The 25,401-nt window shown below is 47.2% G+C and overlaps 1 protein-coding gene across 1 annotated transcript in view; it reads right to left on the minus strand.

The window, feature by feature from the left end:
• RNFT2 (ring finger protein, transmembrane 2) overlaps positions 1 to 25,401 on the minus strand; it is a gene marked incomplete at its 3' end in the record, with an annotated part of 59,243 nt that overhangs the window by 1,487 nt on the left and 32,355 nt on the right. Inside the window, exons 8-10 of the mRNA XM_082667504.1 lie at positions 6,257 to 6,406; positions 4,869 to 4,934; positions 4,631 to 4,732 (exon numbers count right to left, since the gene is read on the minus strand). Of these exons, the coding sequence (XP_082523630.1) occupies positions 4,631 to 4,732; positions 4,869 to 4,934; positions 6,257 to 6,406 (318 nt within the window). The remainder of the gene's footprint in view (positions 1 to 4,630; positions 4,733 to 4,868; positions 4,935 to 6,256; positions 6,407 to 25,401) is intronic.

The raw sequence follows: 25,401 nt of genomic DNA on the forward strand, positions 1-25,401 counted from the left end.
TTCTTATAAACCCATTCTGGCACAGTATGCAGTAGGTGCCTAATTGTAGAAAGTGTTCCAAAGAAGAGCTCCATGATGCTACAGGAGTATGTTACAGGGGGACTAGTCTGATCTAGGGGGTAGTCGAGGAAGGCTTCTTGGAGGTGGTGACACTTGTGTTGAAGCCTGAAGGATGTCCGGGAGTTAACTAGGTGACGAGAGGGGGTGGGGGCTACAGCATTCCAGGCTGAAAGGAACAGATGTGCAAAGCTCCCAAGGATGGCCAATGTGGCTACAGTGAGGTGGGTGTAGGGGAGTGTGGGAGAGGAGGTGAGCAGGCCACACAGAGTCTGGATGTCCATGCCCAAATTCTCACCATGGGCTGAAGGGCAGGACCCAGGGGTCAGCAGACCCAGCGGGCCCCAGGAGGGCAGTGACTGCTGCTGTTGTCTTCCCACTGCCCAGCGCTGAGCCTGCACAGAGCGGGGGTTCCGACAAACAATGCCTTTCCAGGCAGGTTAGGTGGGAGATTCTTGAGATTCTAGGATGATGAAGACCTGGTCCCTGGCCTCCAGGAGCTCACAGTTTCCTTCTCAGATAATCAGGCAGGACCAAATCTGGTGCCAAATTAAGAGATTCAAAGAACACAGGACCACCCAGGGGCTGGGCTGGAGGAGTTCATGACCCAGGACTGCCTCTAGCATTTGGAGAAAGGAATAAGACCCTACAGAGGGAAGGGGAGGAGGGGTCCCTCCAAGCTGGGTGGGCTTGTGGTCAGTGGAGAATGCAGGTGGTGCTGGATTGTTAACAGTTCCCTGGCTGTGTCTCCTGGAGCACGGAGTTGGGAGAGGTGTCCCTAGGGTGGGACAGGCTACCCCACCCTGATCCCAAGTTCTATCCAGACTCCCCATGTCTTGCTCGAAGATTAAGAGCAGGCTCGCTGAGCCTGTCTCCTTCTCTGTAAAACAGGGCTGCTATTTCCCCCACACGGTATCTGTAAGGACGCAAGCAGGTAAAGCCCATCATAAAGCGTCAAGTGTGAGGCACGTGTAAGGAACAAATCAACGGGGGTCGTTATAGTCTTGCCCTCTTTCCTTTGCATCACCAGCCCTCTGAAACCAAACTCCTGGTAGTGACCAAGAACCGGAGGGCAGTTTGTTCTGGAACATACTCTGATCCTTCTCTTTGGCAAGGAGGGCTTTAAATACAGCAGATTTCTGACTTCGTGTTCAAAATGCCCTTTCCCTGACCCCCCTGTAGGCTGGCAGGAGGCATGCCATAAATACTGTGGAGTGACCGATCAGGCGAGTGTGCTCTGTCTGAGCGGAGAGTTCTAACCTCTGGACATGCTCCGTGTCTGCCTGACTAGCTCCAACTGACAATCTGCTTCTTGGGCCCCAGCTCTGGGAGGCGGTGGTAGGTGGTGGGTGTGAGTGACCCACCGAGCTTAATTTGATGGCCCTTTGAAGGCGAGATAGGACGTTCCTTTAGCCCAGTGGGCTCTTCATCTATCCATGCATGCATCTGCCCTTCTATTCATCAATCCAACTGTCCATTCATCCACCCATCCATTCCCCCATCTACCCATCTATTCACCCACCCATCTGTCAAGCCATTTGCCCATCCACCCAGTCACCCACACATTTATCTTTATCCACCCACCTTTGCACTCACCCACACACCCCTCCACTTGGCTACCATCCATCTCCATCCCAACCATCCATCCATCTCCTCTATCCCATCCATCCAACCATCCATCCACCCATCCATCCATCCATCCATCCAATGTTCACTGAGTCAGTACTGTGATTCCACTACTAAGAAAGACAGACATGGTCACCACTCTCAAGTGGCTTATAATTTGGCAAAGAGGAGACAGACCTTACACAACCAGTTGCCCAATTAATCATCTAGCTGACAACTGAGATAAGTGCTATGAAGGAAAAACACAGGATCTGCAAGGACATGTAGCTGGGGGCACTGACGAGACTGGAGAAACAGAATCAGAGAAGCCTTTATGGAGGATGTAAAGGCTCATTACTGACTCATTCATTCATTTGTTCATTCGTTCAGGGCATTTAGGAATTAACAAGGTCCTTTCACCTGTGGAAGTGCCCTTCTAAGCCCGGCTCACAGCAGCAGAGGAAGACTGAGACGTGTGCTAGGCCTGGCCACGTATGTGGGCTTCAACCACCACTGGATGTGGCCCCTGCCCCTGGATCTGGGGTGACGGTGTCTTGTCCAACCCCACCCACTAGTTCTAATCCAGCTGTGGGAAGACGTAGTGGTACCGGGAGAACAACGGGAGAGAGGCAAACAGACTAAGGCTTGGAGAGACTGCCAGCAAGGAAGAAGAAAAGCTTTCACCTTGACATCCTGTTCAAAGAATTGCTGCTACCAAAAAGGAAATACAGATACTCTGAAGCATATGAGAAGATGCTCGTCTGCTCTCATAATTAGGCAAATGCAAATGAAAACTGCACCAAGATAGTGTTTGTCACCTGTCAGACTGGCGACGCTCAAAAAAGGCTTCATAACACGGTATGTTGGTGAGGGAGGAGAGCCAAGAGGGTGCGTCATGCTCCACACTGGGGTTGCAAACGGATACACTCTTTATGGAGGGCAATTTAGCAACATCTGTCAGAACTGCATACCCTCTGACCCAGTAATTCCACCACTAGGAATCTATCCTACTAAGAGCTTGCACACATGTGAAATGGTATACGTGCCAATGAGAGCTAATCTTTATGGAACCCTGACCACGCACCAGGCGTGGTTCTAAATGCTTCACCTGAATTAACTCATTTAATCAACACGATGAGTCCAGGTAGGTGCTATAGATCTCTCTATTCCTGATCTCTCATAACAGCCATATTTGTCATAACAAAAGATTATGAACTGCTAAATGCCCATCAATAGGAGAATGGTTAAACAAATTATGGTCTATCCATAAAATAGGATGTTACACAAATAAGGAACAATCTCTTCAGGCAGAGTTTCAAGTCAAAAAGAAAAGATGCAGAATGCAGCTTGGGTAGCATGTGCCACAACTTATGTCTTTTTGGAAAAGATATGTTTGTGTATATGTGTGTGTCTATATATTTAAATTCTGCAAAGCATCTCTGGGAAGATATAAAGGAAACTTTCCCAGTTGCCCATGTGGGTATTTAGGGGCCTAGGGAGCTGGGGATAAGGGTAGGAACCCTGTCACCACTTCCCTTTTTGTATCTTTGAAATATTTTTTTAATGAACTTTTTATTTTGGAATAATTTTAGACTTACAGAAAAGTTGCAAAGGTAGTACAGACAATTCTTGTATGACCCCTCACCCAGTGTCAGTATCCCCTAGTATTATCCTCTTGCATCACCGTGGTACATTTGTCAAAGCTAAGAAATCCACATAGATGCGTGACCATGGACTAAACTCCAGACTTTCTTCAGATTTCATGAGGCTAGTTTTTCTCTCCTGTTCTCTCTGTTACAGGTCCCACACTGCATTTAGTCATCATGACTTCTTCATCTCCTTTTTGAATTTTTGAGTCAAGCAAATTTACTCTCAATTTAAAAATAAGTACAGTTCAAGATTAAAAACGAACCTCCTAAACACCCCCAAACAGCAAAACCAAAAAAATTCTGCTGATGCCGAAAGAGGACCCCACCTCCTGTCCTCCTACCCCTGGAAGGTGCGGGGGAGCCCTATGCTCTCCCATTCCTTCTAGTCTGCAGGCTTCGCCTCCCCCAAAGTCTTCTCAGCCTCCAACTCATCGCTCTCTGGCCTGGTCCCCTGGGACACTGCATGACTCTCTCTTACACAGCACTTATCACTGCCTGCCTTGTTTCATAGTTATTTATGTATGCGTCTGTTTCCCCAAGGAGACCGTGTGTTCTAGAGAAGGGGACAGGGTCTATGTGCCCTCTGCCTGCCTCCCCTCCCCGGTATCTGATAGGATGCTTTGACTCATACACATTTGCTGAATTGACATCTTAGCCCCTTATGTGGGGAGGAAGGGGAGGGGGAGAGAAGGGAGGAGGCAAAGGGATACATTTAGGCAGTTAAAGGTAACTGACCAGTACTGACTACTATGGGTTGGTGACACACAACTAATAATGAAAACAAACGGTAATAATAATTATAATGATACTAATAACTGTAATAATCGTAAGTTTTAGGGCTGAATAATTAAAATTTAGCTCTTTCCAGAGATTATCTCATTTAATCATAATAATAACTCTATAAAGTAGGCATTATTATGATACCCATTTTATAAATGGAAACGACCAAGGCTCAGGGAGATGGACTGAGCCACTCGGGGTCCACACTGCTGCTGAGATTCAAACTCAGGCTATTCTGACGCTATACCCTACTGAAATGTTCATTTTCTACGTTTTACCACTGAAATCAAAGCTCAGAGAGGCGAAGTAAACCTGCCCAAGGGCAGCCAGCTAGTAAAAGGCAGAACTGAGATTTGACCTTGGGTCTGAGGGACTCCAGGCTTGACTACACTGTTCCCAAAGACCCATCCCAGAGCCCCAAGGTTTGGTCATTTGGTTTTGGTCAAGCGTCCCATGCAGGCACTTGGGACTTCTGCATGGGGCAGGGCCCTGCGGTCCCCCAACCTCCGTCTCCAACAGCCCCGCCCAGCCCTGCTCACCTGGCACATAAGGATCAGAGGCTCTCGGAACTCAGCCTGGCAGATAGCACAGATATCACCAGCTTCTGTGCACTGCTGCCCAGTGGCCCGGACTCCATAATTCTGTTTGATGGAAGGGAGAGAGACACAGACACAGCTGTGGTCCCTCGCTGGAGAGACACCCTCAGAAGCACAGCAAGGTCTGTTTCCGGCTCCTGGCTCCTGTGACCTCGGTCAGGACCATTGGAAGCCAACTCACCTGAGAGGTGCAGAGAAGCTTCAGGGCTTTCCTAACTCCACCCACGCGGCCACAAATGTCGAAAGACTGAAAGGAGAGGGAGGTGATGGCTGAAAAGTATCCAAGGATTGTTCGGGATCTCTCTCACCATTCCTGAACAACCACCATGGACCCTCCTCATCTGTGACTCCAGACATTTTCAGGGCACATCCTCCCATCTGAAACTCCTCATTCCCATCAGTTTTGCTTGGCTTTTGTCTTGCTGCCTTCCATCAGCAGTCTCCCCTGCCAGTGGGGCCAGGATAGCGAATATATGACATGCCTACTGTCTTTTCCCCCTCCCAAGCCCCAGGCAGGCATTGCTAATTGATCACAGCACTCTTCTTCTGAGTCAGGGCATAATCGTTCTTCTCTGTCCAGCACTCCAGTCAGCCACTGCCAGCAGATCAGAATCAGTAGAGGCAAAATAAGCCCCAGTGGTTGACAGTGCATGGGTTGCCCGGCTAGTCCTGCTTGGAGGAAGGAAAGGGAACACATGCATTCCTCCAGAATTCTCTAAAGCCTTAAATAGATAAGGGAAAAGAAAGAGGAGGATGTGTGTGTTGTTAGGGAGGAAAACCTGATTTGTACTAATGATGAAAAGAGAAGCACTGCATACTGATTTGCAGAGCTGAGGGTATGCAATTTAAGAGGAACAGAGAACAAATTCTGTAGCAGTGTTGTCGGTGGGTTGAGAGATCTAGACTCGGACGCTTGTTCTGTGATCACTAGCTGAGTGATGCTGGGCAAGTGACTTCTCTCTGAGCCTCAGTACCCTCGCCCATAATCTAGGAGTGATAATGGTATGTATTTTGAAGGGTTGCTGTGAAGAGGACGACATGAAATGATGGCATATGGTGAGGTTTATGGGCAAGAAATTAGGATGGCTGTAACCATAAAAAGGAGTGAAGTACTGATATAGGCTGTGACGTGGAGGAACCTCGGAAATGACGCTAAGTGAAAGAAGCCAGACACCAAAGGTTACATAGTGAATGATTCCATTTATATGAAATGTCCAGAAAAGGTAAATCCATAGGGTCTTCAGAAAGAAGACTAGTGGTGGCCAGGCATGGGCGGAGGAGTGAAGAGTGATTGCTTCACGGGTACAGGGTTTCTTTTTGGGGTGATGAACGTGTCTTGGAACTAGACAGAGGTGGCAGTGGCACAACACTGAGAATCCGCTAAATGCCACTGAATTGTTCACTATAAAATGGTTAGTGGTTAATTTTGCGTTGTGTGAATTTAATTTTTCAATGAAACAAAGAGATGAGGGTGTTATTCCAGGCTCCCCACTTGCCCTCGCTGCCAGGCCCAGCTAGTGAATGGGTCTTCCTCAGGCCAGCCCTCCAGCCTCCCCCAGGCCACCTCACCTTGCAGAGGCTGTAGAGAACGATCAGGACCCCTCCGAGGAAGTAGCTGTTGGAGGCATCGTCACCCATGATGTATTTATACCACAGCTGGATGGGAACGAGTGATCGGAACAGCTGGCTCAACTCCTCGATGACCAGATAGAACTTTCCCTGCAACCACACAGAAAGCATCAATTATGATTAGCAGTAAAGACCCAAAGGACCCAGCTGGGGGGCCCCCCAGCCCGGGGAGTAATGACATTCCAGGTCACAGGCAGCCCATTAATCAGCTTTGTAAAGCACTCAGGCCTGCTTCTAATGGGCCTGCAATGTGGCCGGGGAGACACGGCCCCTGCCCGCTGCCCTCGCCCGCTGCCCACCAGCCCAGTAGATCAACACTCTGGGGATCGCGTCTCAGGGAGGGAGAAACTGGACACCTTTGGCCGAGGGTTGGAGTGTGGGTCACTCCCTGGTGCCTGCTGTGGCTTTGGGGGCTCAAAGCCAATCATGGGGGCACAGTCCTTGGCCCTGCACTCGGATCACTGTCATCTCTAGGGGGCTGACCCAGGCATCGAGGGCGACTGCCCTCAGCAGCGTGGGCAGGGCGGACCACAGGATGCAGGAAGGACGGGCAGAGAAGAGGAGGGGGGGAAGACGTGTTCTCGTTCCCAGCTGCCCCACCTACTGTCTCCAAGGAGGCAGGATCATATCTGGTGAAAGAACATGGACTTGGGTTCTCAGACCTGGGGGACTCAGCACCTCATCTTGCTGCACGTTCGTGAGCCTCACTGTGCTCATCTACAGAATGGGAATCACAACCGCTACCTTCTAGGGTGGCTCTGAAGGTTAAAGGGAATAAACAGGAAAAGCATCTAGCATTCTCTTTCTCTTCCTCTTTTGGCTTTTATTCAAGTCCCTCAAGCTTTCTGGGGCCTGTGCTATAAAATGGACAAGAAAATAACCCACCCTGTCGTGTCTAATAAAGTTAAACAGACACCTGCTTAGGACTCAGTAATGCCACTCCCAGGTGTGCACCTGAGAGAAATGAAAACATATGTCTATCTGCAGGCGAATGTTCACAGCAGCTTTATTCATAATATCTTCAAACTGGAAACAGCCCAAATGTCCATCAATGGAAGAATGGATAAACAAATTGTGGTATATTTATATAATAGGACATTACTCAGCTATAAAAAGGGAACAAATGTTTGCAATACACAGCAACATGAATGAATCTCAAACATTCTCTCCTGTCAAAGGAGACAGATACAAAAGAGTACATAGTGGGTAATTCTGATTAATATGAAGTTCTAGAATAGGTAACATAAAACTGCACTGAAGACTTCCCTGGTGGTGCAGTGGTTAAGAATCTGCCTGCCAATGCAGGGGACAAGGGTTCGAGCCCTGGCCTGGGACGGTCCCACATGCCACGGAGCAACTAAGCTGTGTGCCACAACTACTGAGCCTGCGCTCTAGAGCCCACGAGCCACAACTACTGGGCCTGCGTGCCACAACTACTGAAGCCCGTGCGCCTAGAGCCCGTGCTCCACAACAAGAGAAGCCACGGCAATGAGAAACCTGCGCACCGCAACGAAGAGTAGCCCCCGCTCGCCCCAACTAGAGAAAGCCCGCGTGCAGCAACGAAGATCCAATGCAGCCAAAAATAAAAAATAAAGTTAAAAAAAATAAACTGCACTGATGGAAATAAGATCAGTGGTTGCCTGGGGTGAGCTGGGGGAGGAATGACTGCAAGGGGGCGTCAAGGAATTTTGGGGGATGAAAGAAACTGTAGATTGTATATGTAAATTTTGTATTTTATATAGTGATGGGGGTGGTGGTTACACGTAGGTATACATTTGCCAAAACTCACTGAAACGTGTGCTTCAAATCTATGCATTTTCTTGTACAGATATACAATGTTATACACCTCAATAAAGTTGATTGAAACAAATAAACAAACATAGAAACAAATAGTACTGCCCCAAGCATACACAGCCTTAAAGATGTGAATAATCTTGGCTCCGGCAATTCTACTTCTAGGAATTTATCCTAACAATCAGGGATATGTGCTAATAGATATGCCAGTAGGAATGGCCACTGCAGCATTCTTTGAAACAGTACAAACAAAAACACGTAACAACTAAACGTGCAAAAAGAGGGTCTGGTTATGGTAGGGATCGATAATGCAAAGCCATACAGCCAATCAAATATCATCCTGAAAAGGAGTCACTTTGCAGTGAAGAAATCCACTACATACTGCCTTAACCAAGTGATCAAGGTTAACATCCCCAGTAATAAGTCATATTGAAGCCTAAACCCCTGATAAGATGCCCTGGGAACAATACAGCATCATCCTGTGTATTCTGGTCAAAAACTTACAAGCTCAATTGAATCATAAAAAACGAGACAAAGCCAAACTAAGGAACATTCTACAAAATAACTGCCCAGCATTCTTCAAAAGTGTGAAGGTCATGAAAGACAAAGAAAAGACCAAGGAATTGTTACGTTAGAGAGGACTAAGGAGACATGACAAATAAATGCAACGTGGGATCTTAGATTCGATCCTAGACCAGGAAAAAGACATTTGTGGAACAACTGGCAAAATGTGGTAAGGTCTGTAGTTTAGTTAATAATAACGGTACCAATGTGAATTTCCTGGCTTTGCTAATTGCACTATGGTTATATTAGATGTTAATATTAGGGGAGGCTGGGTGATGGATATATGGGAACTCTCTGTATTATTTTTGCAACTTTTCTCTAAGTCTAAAATTATTTCAAAAGAAAAAGTTAGAAAAGAAATCATCCTGGTGAAGGATATCTATTAATTCAGGGAAGTGCTCATATTATAGTTCCAAGTGGAAAAGATACAGAATGCAGAGACTACTCGTTTTCATTGTGGTTTTCTGCCTTTTCCTTTTTTTTTTTTTTTTTTTTTGTGCTGAGCATAGTGCTTAAACTAGAGGGAGAAAAAAGTTATAAAAATGCATTGTGGGGCTTCCCTGGTGGCGCAGTGATTGGGAGTCTGCCTGCCAATGCAGGGGACACAGGTTCGAGCCCTGGCCCGGGAAGGTCCCACATGCCATGGAGCAACTGGGCCCGTGTTCCACAACTACTGAGCCTGCGCTCAAGAGCCCGCAAGCCACAACTACTGAGCCCACGTGCCACAGCTACTGAGGCCTGCGTGCCTGGAGCCCGTGCTCCGCAGCAGGAGAGGCCGCCGCAATGAGCAGCCTGTGCACCGCAGTGAAGAGTAGCCCCCACTCGCTGCAACTGGAGAGAGCCCACGTGCAGCAACGAAGACCAAACGCAGCCAAAAAAAAAAAAACCCAAATAAATAAATTTATAAAACAAAAAAAAGTGTTGTGTATCCATCAAATGGATGATGTACAGAATGTGGACAGAGACTTTATATCTACCCCATTATATTGTCTTGATGGGCTGAGCACAGGTCGCTTGGAAGAGGACTCATTGAGGCAGATGTATCCACATCTTCTAAGGACCAAGGAAAGGCATCCAGTCATCCACTCACCCCAGTATCTGACCTTGCAGAACTGGAATGTCACCCGAGACCTGCTGAATCAGAATCTGCAATTTAACAAGGTTCCCAGGTGATGTGTGTGCACATTCAAGTTTGAGGAGCACTATTTCAATGGATAAGTGGAACAAGGGCAGTGAAGTAATATGGGCAGGATGAGGAAAGAAAGGTATTCCAGTAGCCCAGAGGTGATGGAAAGGATGGTCAATCTTTGGCCATCTTGCTGGGCAGCCTCCTGCTTTGTCCTCCTGGCCTCATGGTGGTTGAGGCCATGACCACCTCATGAAAGGTCCTATGTCCCTGTGTCTCTTGAAACCCCTGCATGCTGGCATCTGGTTGACTCTGGAGACAGACCCTGCTGTCCCCTCTCAGGCTAATCTTGCACAACCAGCCTGGCTTGGTGGTTAAGAGTGTAGCTCGGGAACCAGACAGGCTGGTGTCAGATCCTGTTGCCAACCACCTTGCTATTACTGATCCTTGGTCACTGTCTTTGGATCCCCCAGTTCTCAGGCTCCACTAGCTGAAGGCTGGTCTCCTGGTCCAGACCCCAAGCTTCCCACTCACCTAACACGTGGGTCTGGAACAGAGGTCAGCAATCTTCTGCAAAGGGCCAGATAGTGAATACTTTGGCTTTGAGGTCATACAGCCTCTGTCACCACCATTCCCCTCAGCTATCGACAGTAGGGAAACATATAGGCATGGCTGTGTTCCAATAAAACTTTACTTACAAACACAGATGCTGCGAGGCATATTTGATCTGCAGCTTGTGGTTTAACAACCCCTGGTCTATAACATCAGAACCTAGATAAGTCAGGTCATGATGGGGACTCCAATACATCCCCAGAATTTCAGAGAAGGCTCAGGGACCAGCTTCTTGGCCCTTCTTTCAGGTGCTCTGCTATGTAGACCAAGCTCTTCCTCTGTAGATGGACTAGTAGTCCCCTACTCTTTGCCGAGCTAACACCTGTTCATCTTCTGGGTCTCAGCTAACTGTCACCTCCTATAAGAAGCCTTCCCCAACTCCTTAATTAAATTAAGGGCTCCTGTTACACCCTTTAAATCACCTTAGAGCACTTCTCACAATATTAAAAAAAGTACTTCAGTATCTCTCTCTCGCACTGGACTGTAAGCCCCATTAGCATGAAGATAATTTGGTTCCTGGTCATATTCCCAGCACGCAGCACACAGCAGGTGCTTATTTAAGAGCTAGAGACCTCAGAAGCCTAAGATTTTCCACCCTTATTACTCAGGTTAACATCTAGAGTTTGCTGATGGAGAAGGAGAGTTGGAACATGGAAGAGAGTACTTCTCTTCATAGGCAAGCCCTGATGTCACAGAAGATAAAATAAAGGGAGAGAGGTCTAAAGGCAGCAATTAGCTGCTGGGGGGCCGGCCACTTGGAGAGGAGGTAAAACCACTGGGGAAAACCAGGCATATCCCAGTGAAACCATCTCTCTCTAATTAAGCAGTTTTATAATTCCAGGTTGCTTAAGCAGGTTATTTCTGACGACCACCGAACGGAACATGTGGTTTCTCCGAGGTGTCAGACAACAAGGAAAGCGATCAGATTATGACCTGTCTGCCCTCCCTGCCACCCGTAAAAGGGGAACAGTAGCAATTGCTGCAGAACTTAGGCACAGAGAGCTCGCTGCTGGGATTCTGATAAAGGGGGTTGGGAGCAGTCAAGGAGGGGAAGGCAGGTTCTGTTCTGACTTTTACTGTGAGGATGGGGGAGGGACCAAAAGTGAAGTGGGAAGCAAGGAAACGACAGAGGGCTGACTGGAAGGGAGTGGGAAATGATGGCGAGCAGGATGCTGAAAGCCGAAGAAAGGAACAGGTTAGGAGACTTTCGAAGAACACACCTACCTGGGAAAGGTGATGTGAAGGATCATGGGGATGAAGAGGAAGGGGAGGGAGACATAATCAGAGCTGTTAGCAGCGTAAATGTACAAAGGTATAAAGAATGGATAAACAGGGATAAAAGTTTTTTCTGCATCAAAATTAATAATGAATATTTATACGGCTTTACCTGTTTATAAATCTCTTTCATACACATTTTCTCACCTACAGAAGTAGGACAGCACAGCAGTTAAGGGCATGGGAATTGGGCCTCCAAAGTCAAATCCGCTACCTACTAAATTGGTTGATTTTGGACAACAATTTAACTTCTCAGAGCCTCAGTTTCCTCATCTGTAAATGGGGTTGAAAACACATACACACAGACACACACACACACACACACACACACAGTGGTGTGCTGGCAAATCAGTTCTCCAGAAAACAACCAAAAAAAAAAATGGCCCTGATATGTGTGCTTCCAATTTCTGTGGTCTAAGTACTCCCACAGGGCCAATTTCAAGCTTCCTAGGGTTTAACGACTGCTTGCAAATTTCCTGAAAATTGGCTTTCACAAGCCCACAGCAAACTTGCTCCAACAGGCCAAGGTGATTGTGAGGATTGAGTGAGCAAATGCACCTAAAACATAGGTACCCAGGAAGGGCCCAGTGCATGATAAGAGCTAGTAAAGAACCTCATGATGATCTGGGGATGTGGGCATTATTACTGTCACTCACGTTCTTTTAGAGACAGGACACCTCAGGTTCAAAAGAACTAAGGAATGAACGAGAATGAGGCAGAGGTGCTATCTGGGACTCCCAGGCCCAGGCTGCATGAGACCTGGCAGCTGTCACTGCCTCCCTCTTGCTTGCCCTTCCTCCCCTTCCTTCCTCCTTTCTCACGTTGTGAGAAACCCAAGGGACAAGGGGAGACCACATGCAGAGGCCAGGTGCAGAGGGAGAGGTTCTGAGCAACACTACACAGGGGAGAAGCAAGGAACCCAGCCAACAGGGAGAACCGAGGCCCCAGATATAGGACCTGAGCAGTCTTCCCACCCATGTCAGCTGAGGCATTAGACCTGTGAGTAGAAAAGTCATTGTGGATGGTCCAGCCTCAGTGGACATCACATCACAGCTGTCCCCAGTGTACCCTGGCTGAACTCCTGACCCACAGAATCATGGGAAATAATAAAATGGTGGCTGTTTTAAGCCAAAAGAAAGAAAAAAAGAGAAAAATGAACTAAAGTACTCATCTAAGGAGGTGATGGTGATGTTTGCCAGTGCTTCTTAAGGCTGGCTTGTTGGGTCAGCACTCCAAGATCCTGTGCCAAAAAGCCAGCCACACTGCCATGAGGAGAGCGATATCTGTGCTTCTTTCTAGAATGTTCTTTGAAGAACACAAATCTGATCATTGCGGACCCCTGCTTATTACCCTAGGCCAGGGGGCCTTTGGGAGGTAATCAGGTTATGAGGGTGGAGCCCTCATGAATGGGATTAGTGCCCTTATAAGAAGAGACATGAGAGCATCCTCCCTCCTTCCATGTCTGTCTGTCTGTCTGTCTCTCCCAAACCCCTGCAATCATTCTTGACTCTCCTTTCTCTCAGAACCAACATCCAGTTCATCTACAAATTCTGCTGGAAACAGCTCCCTAACAACTTCTGTTGTTGTCCCCCTATGATTTATTCCTGACACGGTATCCAAAATGAGCTTCTCAAAATACAAGGCAGAACAAATCATCCCAGGGCTCAAACCTGCCAATGTCTTCTATCTCCCTCAGAGTGACATCTGAAACTCTCACCCTATCTTCCAGATCCTATAAGATCTGCCCCCTGCCCACATGTCTGATGTGCCTGATTCTCAAAAAAAAAAAAACAAACAAAAAAACAAGCACAGTTCTACCTCAGGGTCTTTGCACTTGCTCCTCCCTCTTCCTGGAGCACTCTTCCTCCTGATGTCTGCCAGCTGGCTCCCTCACTTCCCTTGGGTCTTGGCACGCATGTCATCTCATCAGGAAGGATCACTGAACAATGTACATAAAATAGCACCCCTGCACTTCCTACTTCCCCCCATCCTCCCCACCCTCTGTATTCAGCTTTCATTTTTCTTTTTTGCACTCACTCCTAACATGGACTATATTTCTTTGTTATGCTCCTGAAATACAGGGGCTCTGTGTCTTTTTGGCATTACCATTTTTGTTTGCAGAATCTAGAGGAGTGCTTGGCACCAAACAGGGTGCTCAGCCGAGTGAGTAAGTGGGCCTCAGTGTCTTCATCTATAGACTTCAGGTAATAATAGTATGTCCCTCAAAGAGTTTTGATGTTAATAACAGCAAATACATACACTGAAGGCTTATTACTTGCCAAGTGCTGTTCTAAGCATTTTGTATTAATTTAACCCTCACAAAAACCTATGAGATAGGAGCTATCATCATCCCCATTTTACAGAAGAGTAAACTGAGGCACAGGGAGGTTAAGTCACTTGCTCAAAGTCACACAGCTGGTAGGTGGCAGAGACAGAATTTGAATCCAGGCAGGCTGGTTCCAGAGGCCACTTTATAAATCCTCTCTCATCAGAGAAATAACGTGTAAAGATCTTAAAACAAGGTGTGACAATGTTCATTGCAGCACTATTTTTTTTTTTATTGCAGCACTATTTACAATAGCCAGGACATGGAAGCAACCTAAGTGTCTGTCGACAGATGAATGGATAAAGAAGATGTGGCACATATATACAATGGAATATTACTCAGCCATAAAAAGAAACGAAATTGAGTTATTTGTAGTGAGGTGGATGGATCTAGAGTCTGTCATACAGAGTGAAATAAGTCAGAAAGAGAAAAACAAATACCGTATGCTAACATATATATATGGAATCTAAAAAAACAAAACAAAACAAAAAAAATGGTTCTGAAGAACCTAGGGGCAGGACAGGAATAAAGACGCAGACGTAGAGAATGGACTTGAGGATGGGGGAGGGGGAAGGGTAAGCTGGGACGAAATGAGAGTGGCATTGACATATATGCGCTACCAAATGTAAAACAGATAGCTAGTGGGAAGGGGCCGCACAGCACAGGGAGACCAGATCAGTGCTTTGTGACCACCTAGAGGGGTGGGATAAGGAGGGTGGGAGGGAGACGCAATAGGGAGGGGATATGGGGATATATGTATACATATAGCTGATTCACTTTGTTATACAGCAGAAACTAACACAACAATGTAAAGCAATTATACTCCAATAAAGATGTTAAAAAATAAATAAATAAAAAATAAATAAAAGGAGAAAAAAAAAGGTGTGACATACCACACTATTAAATGTTGGCTATTATTATTATCACTACTACTTGCTGCCTGTTAAAGGAAGCTCATTTTGGACTAAGGGCTAAGGAGAGATAAGTCATAGCCATCCTGGGTGCTGACTGTCCCATAAGGCAAGTCTCTTGGGTGGGTCTGATGTGTGGATGGCTGGTGATGTTTGCCAGTGCTTCTTAAGGCTGGCTTGTTGGGTTAGCACTCCAAGACCCTGTGCCAAAAAGCCAGCCGCACTGCCACGAGGAGAGCGATACCTCTGCTTCTTTCTAGAATGTTCTTTGAAGAATACAAATCTGATCATTGCGGACCCCTGCTTATAACCCTCCCTGGCTCCCCACTACCCCCAGGACAAAGGCTAAACTACTTACCAAGCCCTCTCGACCTGGCCGTCTACAGTGGAGCCATAGGGCACTATGGAGGCTCCATGCATGTGCCACATTCTGGGGAAAATTCGTCACCTTGATCGTGACTACTACATAGGGATACTGTAAGCATCCAACTAAATCAGCATTTCTCCAAGTGTGGTCCAGGACCCTGAGGGTCCCCAAAACCCTTCCAGAAGGTCTGTGAAGTCAAAACTATTTTCATCATAATTCTCAGACATTAACTGACATTTTTATTCTCTACCAAGTAGACAGTTGAGTTTTTCCTGAGGCTATATGACATGATTTGCAACAAATGAGAAGGCAAGTATCTTCTATCAAGCCAGATATTAATTTATAAAAATGTAAAAACAAGTCCCTTTTCTCATTAATTAAAAAACAGTTGTCTCTTTAAAATGTTATTTATTTTAACACATAATGGGTTGATTATTATTTTAAGTTAATTAGTGAGTGCTGTAAAAAGTTCTTGGTTTTAATTTCAATTGTGGTGAATTGATTTTAATTTCTATTATGGTTACAAGGGTCATAGCAATAACCCATGTAAGCAAGTTCTTTAGGGTCTTCAATACTTTCTAAAAGTGTAAAGAGGCCCTAAGTCTAAAATGTTTGCGAATCCCTGAGAAGCATGTGGAATAGAGTAAGTATTCAATAATTTTGACTATTATTATTTTTTTTAAGAAAGCTTTTTTTTTTTTTTCTTTTTTTGCGGTACGCGGGCCTCTCACTGTTGTAGCCTATCCCGTTGCGGAGCACAGGCTCCGGACACGCAGGCTCAGCGGCCACGGCTCACGAGCCTAGCTGCTCCGCGGCATGTGGGATCATTCCCGGACCGGGGCACGAACCCGTGTCCCCTGCATCGGCAGGCGGACTCTCAACCACTGTGCCACCAGGGAAGCCCGAAAGCATTTTATTTTTAAAAATTTATTTTTATTTTGTGTTGAAGCATAGTTGATTAACAATGTTGTGTTAGTTTCAGGTGTATAGTTTCAGGTGTATAGTAAAGTGATTCAGTTATACATATATATGTATCTATTTTTTTCAAATTCTTTTCCCATTTAGGTTATTACAGAATATCAAGCAGTGTTCCTGTGCTACTCAGTAGGTCCTTGTTGGTTATCTATTTTATATTATTATCTATTTCTTTGATAGGCTGTGAGCTTCATGAATGCAGAGAACCATATCCTGTTCACCATCTTTCCCCTATGCTTAGTCAGGGTGTGTCCCTAGTTGCTGTCAGCTTACATTCTTTCTCTCCTTCTTCCTTAGCACTAGAGTCCTCAATATTTTAGCTGGACGATATCTTAAACAAAGACTACATCTCCCAGCTTCTCTTGCAACCAGGTGCCATTCTAGTGGCACTTCAGTGGCACTAAGCTATAGTAGAAGTGTCATGTGACAACTTCAGAGAAACTTTCACCTTATTCTTCCCCCTGTCCTCCTTCCTGCTATCTGGAACTTAGATGTGATGGCTAGTGCTCTAGCTGCCATCTTGGACTATGAGGAGGAGTTCCACACCCTAGGATTGGTGAAGTAGTAACCTGGAAGGTGTCACACTACCAGGTTTGGACTGCTTACCTTTGGACTTTACATGGGAAGAAATAAACCCTTCTTAAATTTAAGCTATTATTATTTTTGCTGTTACTGGCTTATCCCAATTCTAACTAATACAAAGGATTTGGCACTGAGTAGGTGATCAAAAAATGTTTTTTGAGTGAATGAATGAACAAATGAACAGGTGGGCTAAATGATCTTGTAGTTCAAATAGCTAGGTTTTCCACAGGTGTGGCTCATAGAGAACCCTGATGCCAAAGGTGCTAGGAAGCAAGGGTCGGTGTATAAGGAAGGGTTTATAAAAAAGATGAGGCTAGGAGAGAGGAAAAGGGGCTGTCTAGTGACTGCTGGGTTCAGCACAGAGCACCATGAGAAAGGCACGCAGTGTAGAAGAAAGGACGATGACTTGGCTCTTACTATGTGCTAGCCACCTACTCTCTGCACAACACTGTGAGGTAGGTGCTATTAATGCTCCCATTTCACAGATAAGGAAAGTGAGAAGGAGAGGATAGCCCCAGGGGACACAGCTAATAGAAAGTTCTGTACACCTCTACCTGGTAGGAAAGATGGCCACTAGTAGCCCCAAGCCAACACTCTCACAGCTTAACTCCAACAGAGAGAGAGGGGGGGGCCTTGTTTCTCCCGGGGGGGGGGGAGGCGGGGGGGCATTTGCCAACCAGGACAGCGAGCCTTGGATGGATTGGTCAGATGGGGCAGGGGGTGGGCGGGGCGCCGTGACTGACAGCCGCATCAGGACCACAGGGAGAGGGAAAGGCGGTTCCCCACAGAGAGGGGGTGTCAGGAAAACAGGCCGGAAAGCTTCTCCGAGTTAAGGCTAGCACTGGGCCAAAGGGACTCCTCATTGCAGAGCCCTCCCCTAATGTGGGGAAAATAAGCAGGAACTGCGTCCAGCCTCCCGGGTGCTTTCCCTCATTTGCTTTTCTTGCCCTGGACCGCTGGTTAGCTCCCGGCCGCCACAGGGGACAGGGCCACGCTTCCGAAATGGGCGGGCTGGGCCCGCGCAAAGAGCTGAAAACAAAGACTTCTTTTCTTGGGAAGGCGGCCTGCAGGTCTGTTATGACTGCAGGCTGCACGGGGGACCGCGGCTGAAAGAGCTCTTCAGAACAGAACAGCCGCAACATCGACCCGCTGAGGAGCAGGCGGGCCCGTCTAGGACTTCTCAGACTTGAGAAGGCTTGGCGGGTGGAGAAGAGCTTGGTAACTGACCCCAGAACAACGGCCAGGAGTGCTGGGGGCAACAGGTGTTGAGGGCACTGGGACTAGAAGAAAGGCTAGAGAGAAATGCAGGGGGTGGGGGAGGAGAGGGACACCGGAGAGGAACTAGGGGATGTGGGCAAAAGAAGAGAGGGGAGAAATGACAGAGCTAGAAGACAGAAGGAAAAGGGCACCCAGGAGTGAGAGACCAGGCAAAGAGGGGGCCAAGGAGGAGAAGGTAATCTCATTATTAAGCACCTACCATGGGCCAGGAATTGTGCATCAAATGCTCCCCTGGTGGGGTAGTTATGACCCAGTCCCATTTCTCAGATGAGAAAGCTCAACATAGACACAGGAGGCAGGAATAAATCGTGGGAGACTGAGCTAATGAGATAAGTACAAGGGGAAAGAGACAAGAAACTAGCAGCAAAAGAGAAGAACTAGGGCCAGTTAACAGGTGAGAAAACAGAGGCTCTAAGAGGTTGCCCAAGTGCTAGACAGGGGTAGAGCCAGGTTTAAATCCAGTTGGACTTCCTATCTCGTGCCATTTCGTGCTTTGAGTGCTATGAGGAGCGAAGAAAAGGAGACTCTAGGAGGAGTTAAAGTGAGACGTGGGGAGAGAGAAAGAAAAGATACAAGGTGTGTGGGAGGGTGGAGAACTGAAGAGGGAGGATAAGATTCAGGATAATGGGCACCTTGGCAGGGGTACTGACCAGAGGGGAAACGAAGGAGCCTTTCGGGTGCTGGAAATGTTTTATATCTGTGCTGCCCAATACAGTACAGATAGTACTGTAGTAGTCACATGTGTCTATTGAGCACTTCAAATGTGGTTAAATCTGCACTGAGATGTACTGAAAGTATGGAATACACAGGAAATTTCAAAGTCTTAGAAAAACAACAAAAAGGTAAAATAGCTCATTAAAATTTTTTATGTTGATGACATGTTTAAGTGATAATAGTTTGGACATTCTGGGATAAATAAAATATATTATTAGAATTAATGTTACTTGTTCCTTTTTGCTTGCTTAATGTGACTACTTGAAAACTGTAAATTGCTTATGTGGCTCGTATTATATTTCTATTGGAGAGCGCTGGTGATATCTTGACACATATGGATATACATGTACATATTTTACATATGGATACATACATATGTAAAAACTCATCGAGCTTGTATACTTATAATTAGATCACTTTACAATATGCAATTTATGCCTCAATAAATAAAAAAGGAAAGAAGAGTGAGCCAGGTTGGGTACAGGCTGAGAGCGCGGCAGGTGGGGGGCGGGGTCGGAGGGGGCGGGGCCAGAGGCAGGCGGCCGCACGTTACCTGGCAACGGGCACTGCAGGTGACGTCACCGGCCAGCGGCCCGTCAGTCCCCCTCCGGGTTGGGCGGGCGGGCCGGGCCTCCTGCCTCCTCCTCCCCCTGGCCCCGATGAGATCACCGCAACGGGCGGCAGGCTGTCCCCGCGCTACCAACAAATCGACTCCTCGGCGAGAGCCAGCATCTCATGATCTCATGGTCCCACGGGACGGCGCCGGGCGATGAGGTCACAGCCCCGCGACCCGGGCCCGCCTGGGTCTGCGCACCGGCTCCGGGCCGGGACCTCTGGGCGCCCAGCATCAGTACCAAGCAAGCCCCCAGCCCCCGGCTCTTCAGCCTTCAGGGACAAAGGAGGTGGCTGTTTGCGAAGGGCAAAGCTGCCCTCTCCACTCTTTTGCTGCATCTTGCCCCGCCCACTTTATTTGAACATTTCACCCCTTAGGCCACGTGTCTATCAGGGAGTGACTGCACCAGCTCTCCAGGACTTGAGGTCAGGCGCAGTGCGAGGTGATTTGCACGCATGATTTCACAGCCGCCCAGTGAAAGAAGTTCTATTCTTAGCTGTCTGACAGTCTAGGGAACTGAAGGCTCAGAGGGGTAAAGGCCCTGCCCCAGGTTACCCAGCTAGGAAAGGGTGGCTCTCCCTTTCTTCTCCCTTGCTGCACCCCAAACCTCTGCTCCTTTGTCCCAGTTCCTCTTTGCTCTGGTGGGAACAGTGATCATGGCCATGCTTGCTGGGTGTCCATGATGTGCTGGGCACTTTATATTAAAAGTCACTGTTCCACATGCCAAACCCACAGGAGAGGTATATTATGGACTAGTTTGTGGATGAGAACCAGAAGGCTTCGTCAGAGGGGTGAAATGACTTGTGGCAGAGCTAGGGTTGGATTCTACAGCACCGTCTTTGTATTACTGTATACCACATTCCCCAGCAAAAGACGGAGCTTTCCTGTTGACAGTGGACAATATACCCTCTCACCTCTCTCCCTCCCTCCTGGGGTCAGCCATCAAAGGAAGTCAAAGAGGGGCCAGTGAGACCCTCTTAGAGGGCGTCCCAACTCCTTTGCTGGCCGCACGTTTTCCATCACCTACTGCTCACTAACACAGCACCTCATTCAACCTCCAGCAATATTCACTGCCCAGGTCAACAGGGAGGGAGGGGGATGACATTTACCGAGTGGCTGAGCCAGGCACTGAGTCACGGCCATTACCAAGAGCAGAGCTGTGAGAGGGTCATTTCCAGCTTCATTCTGCAGATGAGAAAACTGAATTTATTTGTTTTTTGAATGAAGTTTTATTTTACCATTATTTTTTGGCCGTGCCGCACTGCTTGCAGGATCTTAGTTCCCCAGCCAGGGATCGAACCTGTGTCCCCTGCAGTGGAAGTGCAAAGTCCTAACCACTGGACTGCCATGGAATTCCCCTGAATTTATTTTAACTAAAGGCAGATAGATGGCAAGGAAGTACAAGTTTCAGCTCCAATATCATTTCCACAGAGAAAGGCCTTCCCATCTTCCTAAACGAGTCCTCCATGAATTCTGTGTTTATTTTATTCTTAGTGCTTATTACACTTTGTAGCTTTATGTTTGTGTGTTTGTTTAATGGTGATCTCCCCAACTCAATGAAAGCAGGGACCCTGTCTGTTTCATCCACCACTGCATCCCCACACCTGTGTAGTGCCTGTCATACAACAGACACTCAAGAAATGTTTTTAGAGTGGGTGCAAAGAACTGTTAGCTCAGACTGGTGGGTAGTACTGATATTCAAACCAAGGCTCATTTGAGCATAAGGCGTGGGCTTATTTTGTACTTTCTAGGAAGTCCAAGCCTCTTTGTACATGTGCTTTATTCACAGCGAAGTCCCTTTGGTGCTCACTCACAGCCTATTAATTGTAAGTTTACTCACGGTACTGACAAGCTTGATGTTCTGGTTTCCCAGCCAGCAGTGTCCTTGCTTGGTAACAGAGAGGAGAGGGCAGGAGGAGGAAGTTGGTAGGAAATCAGGTGTGGAAGGGAGGAAGTTATACATGCTTATGCCTGCTTGGATCTTTACTAATAGCTCAGCAAGGAAGGAGACATAAAAACTACAGAAAAGCAGACACAAGGAAAATGAGGGAGTGGTAACCACAAAACTCTGTGGTTTCTTATGTGCGAAGGGAGGAAAGGAGATGGATGGAACCCAGGGGGTAGGCACAGGGAGTTTCTAAGCCACAATTAATTTTCTGTTTTTTAAGCTGGATACATGAGTACTTATTGTTTACAGACACAGAACACATTGTTTCTTGTTATAAGAAAGAAATACTATGCACCGTGTTCTTTCATAGAACGGAAGATATATTTGAAGTGTGATGCATGTAGTATATTGTTTAAGAGATCTGTAATACTGCTCTTCTAAGCCTTAGAATCTAAGGTGCTTTAAGCTGCATGAATCTCTGTGTTCTAAAGGTGAGTAAGATGAAGGCCATTCACAGAGTAGGAAGGAAGCTTGTTTCCCATACAGAAAATGTATATGTTTCTTACAAGCTAGGTGAACGAAGTTTTGTACAGATTGTTCTTTCAATGTATGGAACTTGTACACAGGATTTGGAGTAGCCAGTGAAATGTCTGAAAAACCTGCAAACCTACTTTTTCCAGAGTTTAACTGAAAGCTGTATGAAACTGTGTTCAAAGCCCAAATAAGAGTGAAAGCCTTTCAGACTGCATGGAAAGGCTTGTTTCCCATTTAGTAAATGTATGTGTCTCTCATAAGCTAGACGAAAGAAGTCGTGTGTGTGTGTGTGTACACCTTACACATGTTATCTTAAAAAAAAACACAAGCAGAACATTTGCTTGCTTGCTTTTTAAACTGACTATAACAACCCCATAAGGCAGGGGGCAAATTGGTACCCCCAATTTTCTAGAAGGTACAAAATAAACCCCAGCTTTATGCTCAAATGAACCTGGGTTTGCCCACTAGCCTGAACCACCAAATCTTGGGAGAAACTGAGGCTCGGTGTCAGAGAAGGTCGTCATTTTGCCTAAGGTCACAGAGCTAATAAGTGGCAGAGGTGGGATTTGAATCCAGGCCTGTCTGATGTCAGCATGGATGCTCTTACCCACCACTACATCCTACCTTCTGATAACTAGAGACTTGTTATTAAAGACCAGAGCCGGTGAAAACACCTGCTACCTTCTCCCTCCGACCTCCAATTTCCTACATTGGTCCTCTCTCTGCTCTTCTGGCTTCCATGCCAATGGCTGGGATTGGCCTCTGTGCTGTGGCCCCAGGGGCCAACTGACAGAGAGCCCTTGGGGCTGGGCTGAGGCCGCATAGGAGTCTCTAGGCTGTGAGGAGAAATCTGCCCCTCAACAGCAGCAGTCAGGCGCCCAACTTCATTGGCTCCGGTTCGCCTGATTTAAAGGCCTCCGCCCCATGAACAGGAAGGGGCCAGGCCACGTGTCCCAGCAACACGCATATCAGGAGCTTCCTTACAAACAGGGCCCTGCTCCTTGGGACCCAGGAGAGGCCTAATTATAAGGTGTTGATGATTAAGCCCGAAGTGGCCTGGGACCCTGTTAGCTGCAGAAAGGCAGCCTCTTCCCTCTGTCCCAGTCCCAGGTGGATGGATGTGCTTATCTGTCCCCATGTCAGCTATAATCTTAGGCACAAATGCTCTGGGCCACAACTTCCCAAGCCTGTCTACCTCCTAAAGCACTGGGGGTTGGGTGCATGGGGAGAGGGAGGCCACGATGGGCAGAAGGTGCCTCCTTCCTGGTGGTCTAGAGATCATGACAGGAACTAGATAGACACGGGACCCAACTGCAGGTCTGTCCCTTTTCTGGGAGGGTGATTTTGCCCAAGTTACAGCACCTCTCTAGGCCTCAGTTTTCTATAAAGTGCGGGAGGTGGTACAGGCTGAGTAATGGCTCCCCCGATATGCCCACATCCTAATCCCTAGAACCTGTGAATGTTACCTTGCATGGCAAAAGAAATTTTGTGCATGTGCAGATGTGATTTAGTTTTAAGGATTTTGAAAAGGGGAGGTTATCCTGGATTATCAGGGGTGGGGTGGGGGCAATGCCATTACAAAGGTTCTTATCTGGGAGGATGGAGGGTCAGAGTGAAGGAAGCAGAGGTTGGAGAGATGTGCTTTGAAGACAGAGGAAGGGGCCACAAGCCAAGGATCACAGGCAGCTTCCAGAAGCTGGAAGAGGCAAAGGAACAGATTCTCCCCTAGAGCCTCCAGACGTAACCAGCCCTACGGACACTTTGACTTTAGACCCATGAGACTGAGTTTGGACTTCTAACCTCCAGAACTGTAAGAGAATAAATTGTGTTGTTTTAAGCCACTAAGTTTGTGGTAATTGTTACAGTAGCAAGAGGAAACTAATACACCCTGTATTAGTTCCCACTGTCATGAGGATAGTGTCAGGACCAAATGGTCAGAGAATCTTAGTTTAAGGCCTCTCCCTGAAGGGTTGGATCTAGGGCAGGATGGGAGGAGGCCAGAAATCACGCTTGGGGCTGGGAGTGGCATCTGGTGCTGTGGTCCCCTACCGCCTCTCTGACTGCATCTCCTATGACCAGGACTGGCTACCTAATTTGCAATGCTCGGTGGAAAATGAAAATCCTGGGCCCCTTGTTTTAAAAAAAAGTTTAGAATTTCAAGACGGTGACAGCAGATCATTAAAACAAGTGTGGGGCCCTTCTGCACAGGTCGCACACCCACGAGTCTGGTCCTGCTCTGCATTCTGCTCCACCCGTACTGACTTGCTGCTCCTTGAACTCGCTATGCATTCTTCCACCTCAGGGCTTTTGCACGTGCTATTTCCCTTGCCCAGAATACCCTTCCCCAGATATCGGCATGGCATATTCTCTTGCTTCTTTCAAGTCTTTGCACGAATGTCACCTTCCCAGTGAGGCCTCCCTAGCTACCCTATCTAAAACAGCATCCGCCACCACGACACTCCTGGTTTTACTTTTCTCTACCCGATCTATTGCTTATTTATTTCAGCCTTTTGTTTATGTAAGTCCCTTGAAAGCAGATACTGTGTTTATTCACTGCTATATACCTAGGACCTGGTACAGGGCCTGGCACAGAGTAGGTGCTCAAAAAAATACTGGTTCAACGAATGAATGGGTTGATGGAGGGCTGTAAAGAGACTAGGATGGTGCTTGGCACGTAGTACGTGTGCTGTGACTGGCTTTTGCAATGACAATTCTTATCCTCATTTGTTCCTAGGTAATAACAGGGGTAGGGGTGGTGTCATGCCTTCCAGGGCCCCCTTTCCTCTGCTTACCTTGTATTTTCAGTAAATAGTATATTGTGGCTACAGTGATAATAAATAGTAAATTACTGAGCTGCAGTGATTAGACGGCTTCATTCATAAGCATAATCTTGTTTATGCTTAATAAACATAATCACATCAGTATGATTACCATCCTCATTTTACAGATGAGGAAACTGAGGCTTAGAGATGTCTACTGACTCACCCAAGGTCCCATGGCTAATAAGTGGAGCAACTGAGATGGAGCCTGCTTGTTTGATTCCAAGTCCAGGAGACCCACTCAACTCACTGCCCACTCAGTTTGCCTTTGCAACATTCTCATTAACTAATTACTTAGTCAATGTCTGTGTTTTTGAGTGCCTACTACATGCCAGACACCATACTAGGGAAAAAATGAAATGTACGGGAGACCTGGTCCCTGGTCTCACGAAGCTTGCAGTCTAGCTGGGGAGACAAGCCAGCAGTCACAACGGCACACGATGAATACGTGGGAGCACAAAGGTGGGTGGTCCAGGCCCACTTGGGGCCAGGGAGACAGTCTTCCCAGCAGAGGGAACAGCCACTGCAAAGGCCTGGAGGTGAGAGAACAGGAGCAATGATGGGGGTGGGGGGAGGGACCAAGAGAAGTTCAAAACATCTGGCAAGTGACGGATGGGATGTTAGGCTGGAGAGAGAGGCAAGGAACAGGCAGGTGTTGAAAAGGACTCCAGTGCGCTGAAACCATGGGGATGATTATGGTTCCCCTC

The sequence above is a fragment of the Grampus griseus genome (assembly GCF_964374135.1).
Source record: "Grampus griseus genome assembly, chromosome: 12".
Taxonomy (NCBI): Eukaryota; Metazoa; Chordata; class Mammalia; order Artiodactyla; family Delphinidae; genus Grampus; species Grampus griseus.